Below are 15,415 nucleotides of genomic sequence, written 5' to 3' on the forward strand. Positions count from 1 at the left end.
CTCTCTCAATTATGCCTCAAAAAATGTTTCCTGCACACTCTCCACGCGCCAGCCTCATAGCCTCTTCTTCACTTGCGGGCTCCACACACTTCCAACCCTGCCTTTTTCCTTTCTCCTGTTCCCTCCCCGACCACCCTCGGCACCCCACCACCAGATTTGCATCAAGCAAAAGTCATATCCCCTACAGCAGACTCTCTATCACCACCAAGTGATACAAAGGACTGGGATTCAGGACAGGGTTTATTCACATATCTTGCCCCGATGCGCTCAGAAGTCCCAACCAGGTGGGAGATCCAACACTGGTCCCCGAGTCTCCAGCTCGCTGTGTGACCTTGGACAAGTAGTCACATTGCTGAACTCGGGTCCTAGAACTACGTGAGACTATTCTTTGGTGCTCACCGGTATGAACACAAACACAAGGTCCTTCTTTTCTCTCTCTGTCCCCCTTTCCAAGTCGAGTTGAGCAAGCTCGCTTTTTCTTCCCACCAGTGCCATAGCCAGCTGCAGCCTTGTGGAGGAAGAAATCAGGTCCTAGCTGCTGGTGTCCTGGTGTCCTCCCCACCGCCACCATGTCCTCACCCCCACCCCTGGGTGTGACCTGTCCTTCCGGAGCACACTAGTCCAGCATCACCCAGGGCTCCGGAGAGAGCTCTTCACGCTCCCGCTTCGCGGCGCCTGGTCCCTCCGGTCCCCATTCGCTGGGACGCTTTGGGAAGTGCGAGACGCAACTGGAGCGAGAACGCAAATGCAAGGCAGGGGTGATGACAGGTATGCGTGTGGACGCCGACCGGAGGATGTGTTGGGAGAGAGAAACTTTGGGGGAGTTGGTGGGGGAAAGGGGAGGTGCCAGAGAAAACAGTGGGTCACTGTCTCACCCACTGACCACCAGTCTCTCTTCCTCTTCCCTGTCCCCATCTCACCTTCTCCCTCGGCTTCTGCCTCTCGCCTCCCTCTCTTTCTTCTCCAAGCATCCTCCCTACGCTTCTGCACCCGCTCCTCCCTCGCACCCTCCCGCGCCTAAGTGGACCTCCTCGGGAGCCAGCTGGGTCCAGCCTCCCAGCGCAGTCACGTCCTAGAGCCTGTTCGGCTGAGCTGGCAACATGTGGAACGCGACGGCCAGAGAAGAGCCGGGGTTCAACCTCACGCTGGCCGACCTGGAGTGGGATGCTTCCCCCGGCAACGACTCGCTGGGCGACGAGCTGCTGCGGCTCTTCCCCGCGCCGCTGCTGGCGGGTGTCACAGCCACCTGCGTGGCGCTCTTCGTAGTGGGCATCTCTGGCAACCTGCTCACCATGCTGGTGGTGTCGCGCTTCCGCGAGCTGCGCACCACCACCAACCTCTACCTGTCCAGCATGGCCTTCTCCGACCTGCTCATCTTCCTCTGCATGCCCCTGGACCTCGTTCGCCTCTGGCAGTACCGGCCCTGGAACTTCGGCGACCTGCTCTGCAAACTCTTCCAATTCGTCAGCGAGAGCTGCACCTACGCCACGGTGCTCACTATCACAGCGCTGAGCGTCGAGCGCTACTTCGCCATCTGCTTCCCGCTGCGGGCCAAGGTGGTGGTCACCAAGGGGCGGGTGAAGCTGATCATCTTCGTCATCTGGGCCGTGGCCTTCTGCAGCGCCGGGCCCATCTTCGTGCTAGTCGGGGTGGAGCACGAGAATGGCACCGACCCTTGGGACACCAACGAGTGCCGCCCCACCGAGTTCGCGGTACGCTCTGGACTGCTCACGGTCATGGTGTGGGTGTCCAGCATCTTCTTCTTCCTTCCTGTCTTCTGCCTCACAGTCCTCTACAGTCTCATCGGCAGGAAGCTGTGGCGGAGGAGGCGCGGCGATGCTGTCGTGGGCGCCTCGCTCAGGGACCAGAACCACAAGCAAACCGTGAAAATGCTGGGTGGGTCTCAGCGCGCGTTCAGGCTTTCTCTCGCGGATCCTCTCCTCTCTCTGTGCCTGCTCCCTTCTCTCTGAGTCTCCATCTCTATTTCCCGCTGAGTCTCTACCTCTTTCTTCGGTTTCTCTGGGCCTCTTTCTCTCTGCATGTCTCTCAATTATTCTCTCCTCTTGCTTTCCTGAGTGATGTTTTTGGTCTCTCAACCTCTCTCTGTGTCTCTGTCTCTCTCTCCTCCCCCTTTACTTTGTCAGTGTCTTTCTTACCGTCTCTATCTCTTTGTGTCTCTTTCTTCCTGTCTCTCCTTTCTCTCTTTCACAGAAAAATGTCCCACATTTGTATTTCCCTAAAATAAATTTTATATCAGCCAGAAACTCCACTTTAAAATCGAGCTATCTTACAAAAGTCTATTGTGGTCTTTAAACGTTAAAAGTGAGGACTGACTTCCTGCCTCAAATAGAATGTGTGAATATCTAAGTTACATTAAGAAAAGCAGGGCTTGGATCTAGAAAGTGTTCAGTGGTAAATTCAACCAAAGATATGATCAATTTGGATAACCCTCTTAAAGATGATTCATTTTTCTTTCAATATTGTGATTTGTTTTCTGCCCTGCATTTTTTCAGATAATTGCATCAATTCTGTTTACCTTGCTGCTGTTTATACAGCTTTATAAGGAAGTCAGCAACAAATCAGTGAAGTTTCATTTGTTTTTATGATAACCTGCCTCTTCAGGTAATCATAGGATAAGGTATCACTAGGATAAGGTAAGGATAAACTAGAATAAACAAAGCTCCAACAGGAGGAAAGGAGACTTTGTGGAAACCAACAGAATTCACTGCCTCCCCAAATGGCCTTTCCGGAACATCTGGGTACAATGTCATAACTGGATGTGCTGAATGTTTATTGCACAAATTCAGCTTCTTTAAGTATATGTGTTTGGTACAAGGGAAGTAATAATAAATGTGTTTACATCCCAGCAAAATATTAACTCTACTTGCATTTTCAAAACCAAGGTCTGTATATTTTCTTATTTAGATATTATAGTCAAGACTTCATACTTACTGGCATATTTTAAGGCTTCTTAGAAGTCATTCCAGGATGATTTCATATTTCCAATTTTACAATTCCTGGATCCTACATATTACAGTGATAGAGTTTATTAAAGGAATGTCAAAGATTTTATTTTCTGGACCAGTGATTCTCGTGATATGACTCATAGGTTATAAACCTGCTAGTGTCCTCCAAGGGATCCTAAGCTCTCACCTATGAGATTCACATTGTTATTGTGGCAGTTAGGTTGCTACTATACAACTTAGTTTTAAGGGTAAGTTTAATAATTTCCTCCAGTTTTATTTTCAAGCCATTAATTTCTTCATTGGTGTCTCAACACCAATGTTAACTTTCTTCTTCCTTGACAATTTGAGAGATCACTGAGGTGTTACAAGGACTAAAAAGTTATTTATTATTTTTCCCTGATTTCTGAATTTAAAACAATCTAAACATTTAGACATCTTTAAAAATTATCTTACATGGGCAAAATGAAGACTTGGATGGATGATAATTTATATGAGTTGGTTTACTTATGTCTTACTTATATCTATTGTAGGTGACATAGAATCATCCATCTCCGTGATTCTTAATCCTGACTGTATATTCAATCCTCTGTGAAACTTAAAAAAAAAAAAAAAAAGAAAAGATAAAGCATATGCCCTGATCTCCCTCTTAGAGATTTAAATTGACTGAATCTATACTACATTCAAGGAATCTGCATTGCTTTAAAAAGTGCCAGGAGACTCGGATACACAGCTATGGTTGAGTACATCCACTTTACCTCATAAATGTGTGTGTTGTGTCTAACACATAAAAACTGCTGGACTATTGTGAAGAAATGGTCTAGTCAGTTGAGTCAATATGTCAACTCACTACAAAATCACTCAGATAGTTGTTAAATAGGAAAGACTGGGAAGCTCGGTAAAAATTGTTGAACTGTTGGTCCAGACAGACTGAATCTTTGTTAAAATGTTGGAACGAGGAAGAGCAGAACACAATGTTTCTCTGAAGTCAGTGGTCATAGACCATGAAACAAAAACAAAGTCTTAAAAATAGAATGTGATTTGCTATGACATTTCTTGAGCTGACTCTCTCTCTCCCATTGTCCTTTTAGCTGTAGTGGTGTTTGCCTTCATCCTCTGCTGGCTGCCCTTCCATGTAGGGCGATATTTATTTTCCAAATCCTTTGAGCCTGGCTCCTTGGAGATTGCTCAGATCAGCCAGTACTGCAACCTCGTGTCCTTTGTCCTCTTCTACCTCAGCGCTGCCATCAACCCCATTCTGTACAACATCATGTCCAAGAAGTACCGGGTGGCAGTGTTCAGACTTCTGGGATTCGAACCCTTCTCCCAGAGAAAGCTCTCCACTCTGAAGGACGAAAGTTCTCGGGCCTGGACAGAATCTAGTATTAATACATGACCTAGCACATTGCTGAGTACAGTCACCGCTTATTATTCTAAACAAGAAGACATAGCACAGCAGAACTTGGGAGGAAGCTGAAGGTTAATTTTGGAATTAGGAACACATAGATCCGGAAACATTTCGGAGGGAAAAAAAGACATCATTTGTAGGGTGCGAGCAGTTTGATTTGATTGCACACTTATCAGTGCTCTCATACGCGATTTCTGCATATTCACTGCCTATGATTTTGCATTCTGCTGTGGGTGCTGGTGAGGGCTTTGCAATTCAGAGAAAGGAGGTAGAGCAGAGTGAGCAATTAGGGCACTTCTTGGTGGGTAGATACAAATTTGCTTTGCTTTTTCATAATGATCAAAATTATTTGGTCTAAAGAATGACATTACATAATACAAATTTTAAAATGTAACTTTTAAAAACTAGCAATTTTCATAAAGCTCTAGAGCAGTGCTGTCCAAGAGAAATATAACATGAGGCACATAAGCGATCAATACAAAAATTATTAAAAAGAAATTTACATGCTTTTTTTCACACTAAGTCTTTGAAATCTGACATGCTTTTTACACTTACAGAATCCCTCAATTTGGACACTAAGTTTTCATTGGTAATATTTGATGTATTTAGATTTCATAAATTTACAGATAAAAAGTAGATTCAACAACCTAAGTTGTCTAAACACACTTAAAAGTTTTCCAATAACTGAAACAACTGTAACCCTTTAAACTTAAAATTAGTTATAGTTAAAAATTCAGTTCTTCAGTTGCACTAGTCACATTTCAAGTTGCCAGTAGCCTGAGGTTACCACTTAGAACAGCACAGCTCTAGAGTATATACAAAATTATCATTCACCTTATATAAAATGTTTAAAAATAAATACTCTTTCCCTAAAATTTTTTTATAATGGTGTTCACATAGCAGAATTTTAGAGTGATGGATACTAAAAATCACACTAAATGTCCTGTTTTGTATGCTCAGAAGAGAATGGATATGAAATGTGTAACATATATTTTTAAATTAAGTTGAGTTGCATGTGTTAATATTCAGGAAATGAAACTTTATGAAACAATTATGGGTAATCACAAACTGCCTTATATGGCTTAACAACAATTTTTAAGTTAATCATAAGGCTTCAATTTGTGAATAAGGGAATAATTTGTAACGTACTCTGGCAAGTTTACAAGAAAGTTAATGAATACAGAAATTATTCAAGTGATGAAGGCAGGCTCATGTGAAAAACCAAGAATCCCCTAAATGCTACTGCTTATTGATATTGAAAACTTTCAAATATCTTATAACCATTTATTTTAAAATGCCTATGCTGTGTCCTGTCTCCAAATTAGTTTTACTGCTGATATCCCATTGCTTACCTGATAGATATGATTACCTGGACTTCCAGATCCTCTCTTAATTGTAATTATGAATGAATAGACATCTTCAACTAAATATTGTACATTTTGTTATAAGTATATAATTTTCATTTATATTGACATTGCTTCCTATACAGTCAACTCTTTACATTCTAAAGATTTGGGTTAATATCTTTAGTATGCAAAGAGTAATAACTTTTTCATAATCTTGTGCAATACTTAGTCATATAAGCAGTTCCTTCATGAAGTTATTGGTTCACAACTATGGAATGGATGGAACCATTTAGGGAAATTCCTGCCATGACTGTTTTTTCCTTCAACAAAAAGAAAGATAATCATGATGAAATAATTGATTGATTATTTAGTATAGAAACACCCAAACACAATCATAATTAGAATTATTTCTCTAGAAAAATATTTCCGAGATTCATTCTGACACTAAAACTGCACCACCAATGTGGTCTAACTACAGAATGCTAGCAAGCTGATTATGTAGTTAGTTCCTAAGAGTGCATCAATATTAAAAAAACAAAAACAAAAAACACTGACTCATTTAAGTTCATGGGATACTAATTAGGGCAGTGAGCATTATTGTCCTGGAGAGGGCCCAGTAAATTCAAAAAAGGTAGTTCAGCTTTCTGAAGCCTTAAAATTTTTGTCTATAAATACATCCTACTTGAGAGGAAACAAACAAGAAAACCTTGACCTCCATCACATAGTTGATTGCTTTGGAGGAAAACAATCCCAACCCTTAATTCATTGCTTAGCCTCCTCTCTTGTGGGTTTATGTCTAGTCTTGGCCTAATTCACCTCCAGGGAGTAGTTAATGTAGTAGGGACCACCACTGTCCTTCAGTGGCATTAACCTGGAAACTCAGAGAATATGTTTAGAGGAAGAGATCTTTAATTTGTCCTCTTATACCATTGCTTTTTTATTGTTTGTAACTTCTTTATTTTATCATACTCCTTAAATCATTTAAGACTCAGGGAAAAGAGGAACATTGTTTGTAAAAGTCCATCATTTTGTAAGCATTTAGTATGTGCCTGATATGTTCTAAACTCTAACAATTTATAAGCCAAGGATTTTATCCTTAAGGAGCTCGCAATCACTTGTGTGTTTTGTTGCATCAGGCAACTGATAACTTCTTTAAATTGCGAAGTAAACATCTCCGGTTGACACTGGATCAAGGCGCTGGCTATTCATCCCATTGTGTTGCTGTGCATTTGGCTCAAAATAAATTCAAGATGGGTTGTTCCTCCAATAACTGGTCAATTTTGTAGACACAGTTAATGTGTCTGCTAGCAGTAATTACACTCAACATATTCTTCATTAAGGTAGGGAAAGTAAAGTGATCTTTTTTACTCTGTGTTTCAATTTTCCTGGTTATCAAGAATGAGGTGTTTGTCACCACAGCTTACACTGTGGCACAAAATCAAGTGTTGGATCATTTTCATTACATGGAGTAACTGTTGTATAAGTAAGAACTTTTAAATGATTGCTTTAAATATCCATTGCCATGAGTTGCTCAAAATTAGAAGTTTCACTGTAATGAGATTTAGAAACACCTCTAGTGCCTGGCCACACCTTGAAAATCATTTTATAGAAAACTTTTTATTGTAGTGCAGGTTGTTGTGATAAGATTTGACTTGAATTTCCACTTTTTCATGCCAATACTTTTATTAAGAATCTCATATCATTACAAGCATTCTATAACTTTTAGTTCCACATTGGCAGTTTTAGCTTTTTTTTTCTATTTTTTATTTATTCACATACTTGAGTTATGCTGTTAAAAAAACTGTGAGATTTTTTTGCAAGTTTGGTGCCTGAAACACTCTCTTGTCTTTTAACAAGTAGTACGTATATCTTTAAAACATGACATACATATTTGCATGTCAAAATTTCTTGTCACAGTGGGTGAATAGAAGAGAGCTTTCTGTTTTCACAAACACTGACTCTTTTGTAAATAATGTCATTAAAGGATAAAGATAATGTCAGTAACAGATAAACCATGTCTAATATAGTTCATTAGCTAATGATTAGCCCTTTTTTTTTTTTTTTTTTTTTGCAATTTAAATTGCAACGCCAGCCAGAATAGATACAATTGTGACTTAACTGGGTGGTTAGTGACAAATGTTAATTCAGTGAATTCACAACATAAATATTTTCTTATCTAGAGAATGAACTTCTGGTCAAAATCAGCAGAAAAGAATGTGCTAGTGATAGATGCTGTTTTAAGCTAACATCACTTATTTATTCACATTAAATGAATTCAATCATATTAGTCTTGACAAGAATCTGAGTTTGAAGCAGGTGAGGAGGAAAGTTTGGATGAGGCTTGTTTTTGTATTTTCTCTTTTGAACTCCAACTTGCAGGATGCTAGAGGCTAGCTTTTTGTTGACAGAAATATCGTCATCCTTAAACAAAAAAGGCTGTCATGTCTATTCCCCTCCCAACTGTCTGAATATTTGCTGGAATTCCAATTAATACTTTATACTATGACACAGGATATACCTTTGCTCAAGGAACTACCAACTACCCTCAAAACTGGCAAGCCAATAAAGCTCTCAAAAATCATGCCTCGTGTAAATGTTCAGAAAGTTCCACCAAAATGTGTACAACTATTCTTCCCAGAATTCCTCTCTCCCCCAGCCACAGAGAAAGCTTTCAAGAAGAATGGTTTGAAAGATTTGCTGTGTCTTTAACATCTTAAATCCAGAACATTGCTCAAACAACAAAAAATTTATCTTTTTCACTTTTACCACTATGGATTTAGTATAATAGAAAACACTTGTCTCTACCAAAAAATACAAAAATTAGCCAGGCATGGTGGTGGATGCCTGTAATCCCAGCTACTTAGAAGGCTGAGGCAGGAGAATCGCTTGAACCCAGGAGGCAGAGGTTGCAGTGAGCCAAGATTACGCCATTACACTCTAGCCTGGGTAACAGAGCAAGACTCTGTTTCAAAAAAAAAAAAAAGAAAAGAAAAGAAAAGAGAAAGAAAACACTTGTTCTATCTATCTATCTATCTATCTATCTATCTATCTATCTATCTATCTATCTATCTATAATCCGAACAGCCTTGTCCCTTGTTTCACTGCTATAGGATGTATTCCATGTCTGTATAGAATTTCGTACTTGGTTGATTTGTGTTGTTATAATATGTCATAAATGTCACTGATGTTTTGATTTGCAATTCTTTTTCTTTAGGGATTTTCTGAATGTCAATGAAGAGTTTACTATAGCTTTCACGTACTTGTCATATGAAATTACACATAGGTTTTCCTTCCTTTGAGTGTTCTTAACCAAACAATTGCCTAATAAATATTTTTTAAAGCATATGGCTGACTTCCACTTAGTTATAAAACTTGGTGTCTGGAATATTTTACCTCTACTCTTGTCTCAGATTTAGTTCTATTTTGTCCTTTTAATTCCTGAAATATGTATTTTGCACCTATGAGGAGGTGTTTGTTGTAGTAAATTTTATTTCCCCAAAGGCTCCAATATTTAATAGTGAGTTAAACAATTCCTGTAAGAATTAAGAAGAGTGGCAGGCCGAGGTGGGCGGATCACGAGGTCAGGAGATTGAGACCATCCTGGCTAACATGGTGAAACCCCATCTCTACTAAAAGTACAAAAAATTAGCCGGGCATGGTGGTGTGCTCCTGTAGTCCCAGCTACATGGGAGACTGAGGCAGGAGAAACACTGGAACCCAGGAGGCGGAAGTTGCAGTGAGCCGAGATCACGCCACTGCACTCCAGCCCGGGCAACAGAGCGAGACTCTTTCTCAGAAAAAAAAAAGAAAAAAAGAATTAAGAAGAGTAACGGACCCTGTGGTGGACTGTGATCCCATGCTCTTATACCTCTCTGACCCTTCCAGCCTGTCACTTCAGAGCCAATACGCCCTTCCTGGTGTTGCACTATTTGATCCAAAGACCATGCATGAGCTCTTTGGGTCTGGGAAAGGATGTCTGTTCACCTTGGACTCAGTAGCTACTCACTGAATGTTGGACAAATTAAAGTTTAAAGACTGGATTATGTGTCATCTGGTCATTAGCTTCCAGACACATGGATTCCAGGGGTTAATAAAAGTTAAAGCTAAAAGTGGAAGCAGACAATTTTATTGGCCAATTAGGGGACTTTGAAATACCCTACCACCAAGTATCACCATCATTTCAACTTAAAAGAACATAACCTAAGAAAAAAATATGTAAAGGACATAATCTTGGAATAAAGGATAGTCACAGTACGAAAATTCAACGTATTCCACATAACACAAAATTATACATGTATGCTGTTTTGAGTTAGTTACAATTTAAAAATAGCACCTAAATTAAAATGTCTAAGAAATACTTGTCAATAATTAGTAATACATTAAAGCAATCCAAGTAAGCAAATCATGGGATTGGTTTTTATAGATCCACTGAGGCCTTTTCCAATATCTTTTGGCACCTGCTATCCACCTCTCCCTTAATTCAATGCCAGCCAGGGCCCATCCCCTTTTTTAAAGGAAGAGCAGGCAGCAGGCTCTCTCAGCAGGTCTCACATCCTGGGGTCATCTACAAAAGCTGGTTGCCCCCTGCCTCTGGACTAATAGTTCATCATCGGTTCCTGATTTCATAACCAACTTCCTTAAGGGGCCATCAAATTAGTTATAAATCAATACACACCTCCTGAAGAATAGTTTGACAGTGTGTATAAACTTTTTACAAAGTTTACTCTTTGATACAGTAATTTTATATTGAGACATGATTATGGAGAAGCACCATCTATAATTGTGTTCCTTGCACCTTATTGGTAATTGTGAAAACGTGAAAAGCCCAAATGTCTGAGAATGAGGAATTTGTTAGATAAATTACAGTAATGATAATCGTTAACATTTACATGACATTGTGCTTAATGCTTTCAATTCATTTTCTCATACAATCTTCCCAACATACCTAGGAAGAGGTTGTATTGTTATGCCTGTGGGTGTGTGGAGTTGGGGGCTGGGAGTCATTGAGACAGGAGAAGTTTTGTCACATAGTTAGGAAATGGTAGGTCTAAAATTTGACCCCGAATGGATTAGATTCTAGTTAGGGTCTTGTGTCCTCATTTTACCCATGCAAACATTAAAATGATATTGTAAACATTAAAAATGATACCATAAAAGAATTGTAATAACGTGGGTAAAATGTTTACCCAATTTAGTAAAGGAAAACATATCTTGTCCCATCTTTAAAAAAAAATGCATGTTCCCAGAGCAGAGAAGTTGAAAAGATATAGCACACTAAAGTATTAACAGTGTTCCTCTGGTTGGTTGAAATGTTTTCTTTTTTCTATTTTTCCATGGTTTCCAACATTTCTACAAAGAACATGTATTATCTTTGCGATAATGGAAAGTGGCAGAATGAGTTATTACAAGACAGCGACTGGCCTCTCTCCTGGCCTTGCTCCAGGTCCTGCTCTCTGCTCTCAGCCTCTAACTGTGTCTGGGACCTTGGGTTTGCCTGGTTTCTGTGAGACCATGGTCCTCAGGGAGACCCCTTTCATGTCCAGCCCTAACTCTGAGCTCTCGGCCTCTGCAGGTCCTCACTAGGACATTTGCTCTTCCCTGGCAGTGACAGTTTCAGGGAGGTGGTGGTGGGAGAGGGAAGCCAGCCAGCATCAGGCCTGTATTCCAGTTCTGCTGCTATGACTATGTGGCTTTGGCGAGTTCCTTAACCTCCATCCATATAAAGTACCAGACACTTAGTAGGTGCTCATTAAATGGCCACAGTGATCCTTTGGTTACTTAGCAAAGTATAAAGTGGCCCCATTTTGTATCCCCCTTTCCTAGGTACTCTGTTGCCTAGAACACTTCTTCAGACATCTCTATCTTTCACTGACCCAACTGGGAAGGTCTTGCAGCAACTTCATCGATCATTTACAGAATTTTAGAGAGGCTGATAAAAGCAGCTGCAAATTTGGCAAAGTTTAGTAATTGCTCTGCCTGTAGTGCTGACAAGGCACTGTCAGGTTTTCCCCAAATGCAGCAGATATACTTTGTGAACCCTTGGCTCCTCTCCCAGGTGTCATTTGTCCCTCTAGCTGTGGAATAAAAAATAATTTTCGGCTCAGTCAACAGAAGGTGGAAGAAGATGTAGGTAGCAGGTAAAGGGGGAGAGCCGGGAGAATCTTCTGGGTTCCTGAAAGTACACCTCTATTTGTGGTCACTTGTTCACTCTCTAGACCTGATTAACTGCTCCAGAACCTTTATTGACTGACCTTTTTCTTTCAAGATTTATGCTCCAGGAACAAAGCACATGAAGTAGACTACGCATAGACTTTGAAGCCAAACAGTTACAGAATTTACTCCTGGCTTCACCATCTAGCAGCCATGAGACAATGGGCAATTACTAAACATTAACCTCTCCAGGTCTCAGCTGATTTAATAGTACAATAGGAATCCTAAAACTACCTACTTTGTGTGGTTGTTGACAGGATCCGATGACAAAGAATATGTAAAGGGACAGCGTCTGGTATACGGAAGAACCCCACACATGCTTTTTATATTACTATAATTTGTTAGGTTGTTTACCATCTTTGATGAGTTTCTTTAAAGTAGAGCAAGAACCTAAAACATGTGAAGAAATCTGAATGCAGATTCCTTCTACAGTTTTAGGATCCCCTTCCCACTCCAATTTTGACAGCAGATTCACCCATATCTACTTTAATGAGTGTTTTCGTGACTTGCCTTTCTTAAGACTTTCCAAGGAATTCAATGTAGGTTTCAGAAAAAAGCAGTTTTCTTTTTTGCAATCACATTTCATCAGTTTACTGTAAATTACTACTTTTTCTTTTTTGAGACTGAGTCTCACTCTTGTTGCCCAGGGCTAGAGTGAAATGGTACAATCTCGGCTCACTGCAACCCCTGCCTCCCGGGTTCAAGTGATTGTCCTTCCTCAGCCTCCTGAGTAGCTGGGATTACAGGCATGCCCCACCATGCCCAGCTAATTTTGTCCTTTTAGTAGAGACGGGGTTTCTCCATGTTGGTCAGGCTAGTCTCGAACTCCCGACCTCAGGTGATCCACCCACCTCGTCCTCCCAAAGTGCCAGGATTACAGGCATGAGCCACCGCGCCCAGCCCATAATTTTTAATTAAATAGTTACAATAACAAGTGCGATTTGCTTTAGACAAACTTGGGAACAAAGAACTTGGCTGGTAAATCAGAAGTGTAGAGGTGTGCGACAGTGTGGCTTTCTAGCTCCCAGCACATTCAATGTGGCCCAAACATTAGTCACCATCCTTGAGAGAGTGAATGGAGCGCATTGGATACCAGCAATTCTGGTTAAGAACTCTTCTAATCTCTATGTAAAAGCACTTAGACTATAGAGATTCACTGGTTCTCTTCAAAGAGAATGAATCCAAGTCAATAACACTTTAGAGACCGTCTAGGGTCTGAGGAACTTCATTTAGGGAGTTTCCTCCAGTGGGTCAACTCCTATCAATTGTTAGTGGCTCCCAACAACACTGAGCTGTGTTGGGTTCTTGGTAGGGTAAAAATGTGTCCCTTTTGTCTGTAATAGTACTGGTTATTCCTGTGGTTGGCCATCACATCTAGTTTGCATTTGTCCTGGATTTTTTCATTTTTTTAAAAGATATATCATTAATATTTGCATTAAAGTAAACTGGGGTTAATTTGCTGGATCTCCATTTGGTTATTTCCATCTTCTGCCATGGTCTTGTCTAGCAGCATGTGACGTTTGTGTTAAGTGAACAGAGTTCTCTCCTTAGCGCACAGGAAATCTGAAAGACAACCAACTTTATCTCTTTACTTCCAGTACTTTCCTGGGCCAATTTAATTAAGCCCTCTTTTTCAAAGAAAGCATGCAAAAACACTTGCTAAGAAAACAAAGTGAATAGTGGCACACAGTGCTAGGGAATGTCCATTTTTCTGTCTTAGGTGGTATTGATGGGAGAAATATTTGGGGACTATTTATTGTCTTCTGCAGTTCTGCTATGGCTCTTACTGCAATCTTCAAGATGCATGAAGTCAGTAGGGTCAGTGGAAAATGGCAAAACATTAACGACTGGGCACGGTGGCTCATGTCTGTAATCCCAGCACTTTGGGAGGCCAAAGCGGGCAGATCACTTGAGGTCAGGAGTTTGAGACCAGCTTGGCTAAAATAGCGAAACCTTGTCTCTACTAAAAATACAAAAATTAGCTGGGCCTGGTGGTGGGCGCCTGTAGTTCCAGATACTCAGCAGGCTGAGGCAGGAGAATCACTTGAACCCAGGAGGCAGTGGTCGCAGTGAGCCAAGATCGCGCCACTGTACTCCAGCCTGGCGACAGAGCGAGACTCCATCTCAAAAACAACAACAGCAAAACCTTATAGATTATGTACATATGCAATAAGTGCAGGAAATAAAGGTTGAGTAGCCCTCCTCTAGAGGATAATCTAAACACTTTTGTTAAATTGTAACAAGCTTGAATTTTGCTATAAATCTACTGAAGTTAGTAATTTTTTCAATAAAAACTATGTCCAGATACAACTGTTTAACACATGGGACAGCAGAAGGCACATTTAAGTTTCAGTATGCAAAGCAGATGTTTCCATTTAAATGAAACAATTGTTTTTTCAAATTAATTGTACTCATTTTGGAGTCTATCGTTTCTTACCCATGCACAAAAAGTTCATGACAGTTGTTACTGTGTTGGCTCCATTGTCAGAAGACAATCTTGGCGCACAGTTGAATGAGGCCAATTTTATATCAATGCCATCACATGCTTTAAATAAAAGATCAGTTAATCTCACTAATGGATTGAGTTTTTCATCCAATTGATGGAATTGAAATAAAGCTTTTGGAAATCCTTGTTTAGTGAAATATTTTGCATTATTGAGAATGTAACTGAAATTTTTCTTAAAAGATTTCCATTGATGTTAAATGTATTTATTTTGGGGCAACAATATGAATATAATTTAGGAGGGACATAGTGTCATGATAAAAGCAATGTTCTTACTAAATTATGAATTCTATAAAACAGACATCCAAGCATGGAATTGTGGTAACCATATAACTCATAATTCCCCCCAAAAAGTTGTGATAGTCTGTCAATTAAAAAAAAGAAGGATTGGGTCAGAGTAATTCCAGCATTTTGGGAGGCCAAAGTGGGCAGATCACATGAGATCAGGAGTTCGAGACCAGCCTGGCCAACATGGTGAAACTCCATCTCTACTAAAAATACAGAAATTAGTCAGGTGTTGTGGTGCACACCTGTAATCCCAGCTACTCAGGAGGCTGAGACAGGAGAATTGCTTGAGCCAAGATCACGCCACTGCACACTCCAGCCTAGGCAACAGCAAGAGTTTGGGGGAAAAAAAAAAAGAAGAAGAAGAAGAATTGTCAAAATTCACAAAACTTACACAGATATGGCTTGAGTTTGTCCCCACCAAAACTCAGGTTGAAATTTGATCCCCTATGTGGCAGTGTTGGGAGGTGAGACCTAGTGGGAGGTGTTTGGGCCATAGGGTAGGAACCTTCATGAATGGCTTGGTGCCATTCTTACTGTAGTGAATGAGTTCTTGCTGTAGTAAGACTGATATAGTTTGGCTCTTTGTCCCCACCCAAATCTCATCTTGTAGCTCCCATAATTCCTATGTGTTGTGGGAGGAACCTGGTAAGATATAACTGAATCATGGAGGCGGATCTTTCCCATGCTATTCTCGTGA

At 40.5% G+C, this 15,415-nt stretch overlaps 1 protein-coding gene across 1 annotated transcript; it reads left to right on the forward strand.

Moving 5' to 3' along the window:
* Positions 1 to 1,057: 1,057 nt before the first annotated feature.
* GHSR (growth hormone secretagogue receptor) lies at positions 1,058 to 6,248 on the forward strand. The gene is made up of 2 exons (XM_011998292.1): positions 1,058 to 1,896; positions 4,055 to 6,248. Exons 1-2 carry the CDS (start codon positions 1,101 to 1,103, stop codon positions 4,357 to 4,359), a joined length of 1,101 nt encoding a protein of 366 aa, XP_011853682.1. The 5' UTR covers positions 1,058 to 1,100; the 3' UTR covers positions 4,360 to 6,248.
* The last annotated feature ends 9,167 nt before the right edge of the window (positions 6,249 to 15,415 follow it).

Source organism: Mandrillus leucophaeus, unplaced genomic scaffold (assembly GCF_000951045.1).
Source record: "Mandrillus leucophaeus isolate KB7577 unplaced genomic scaffold, Mleu.le_1.0 Scaffold566, whole genome shotgun sequence".
Taxonomy (NCBI): domain Eukaryota; kingdom Metazoa; phylum Chordata; class Mammalia; order Primates; family Cercopithecidae; genus Mandrillus; species Mandrillus leucophaeus.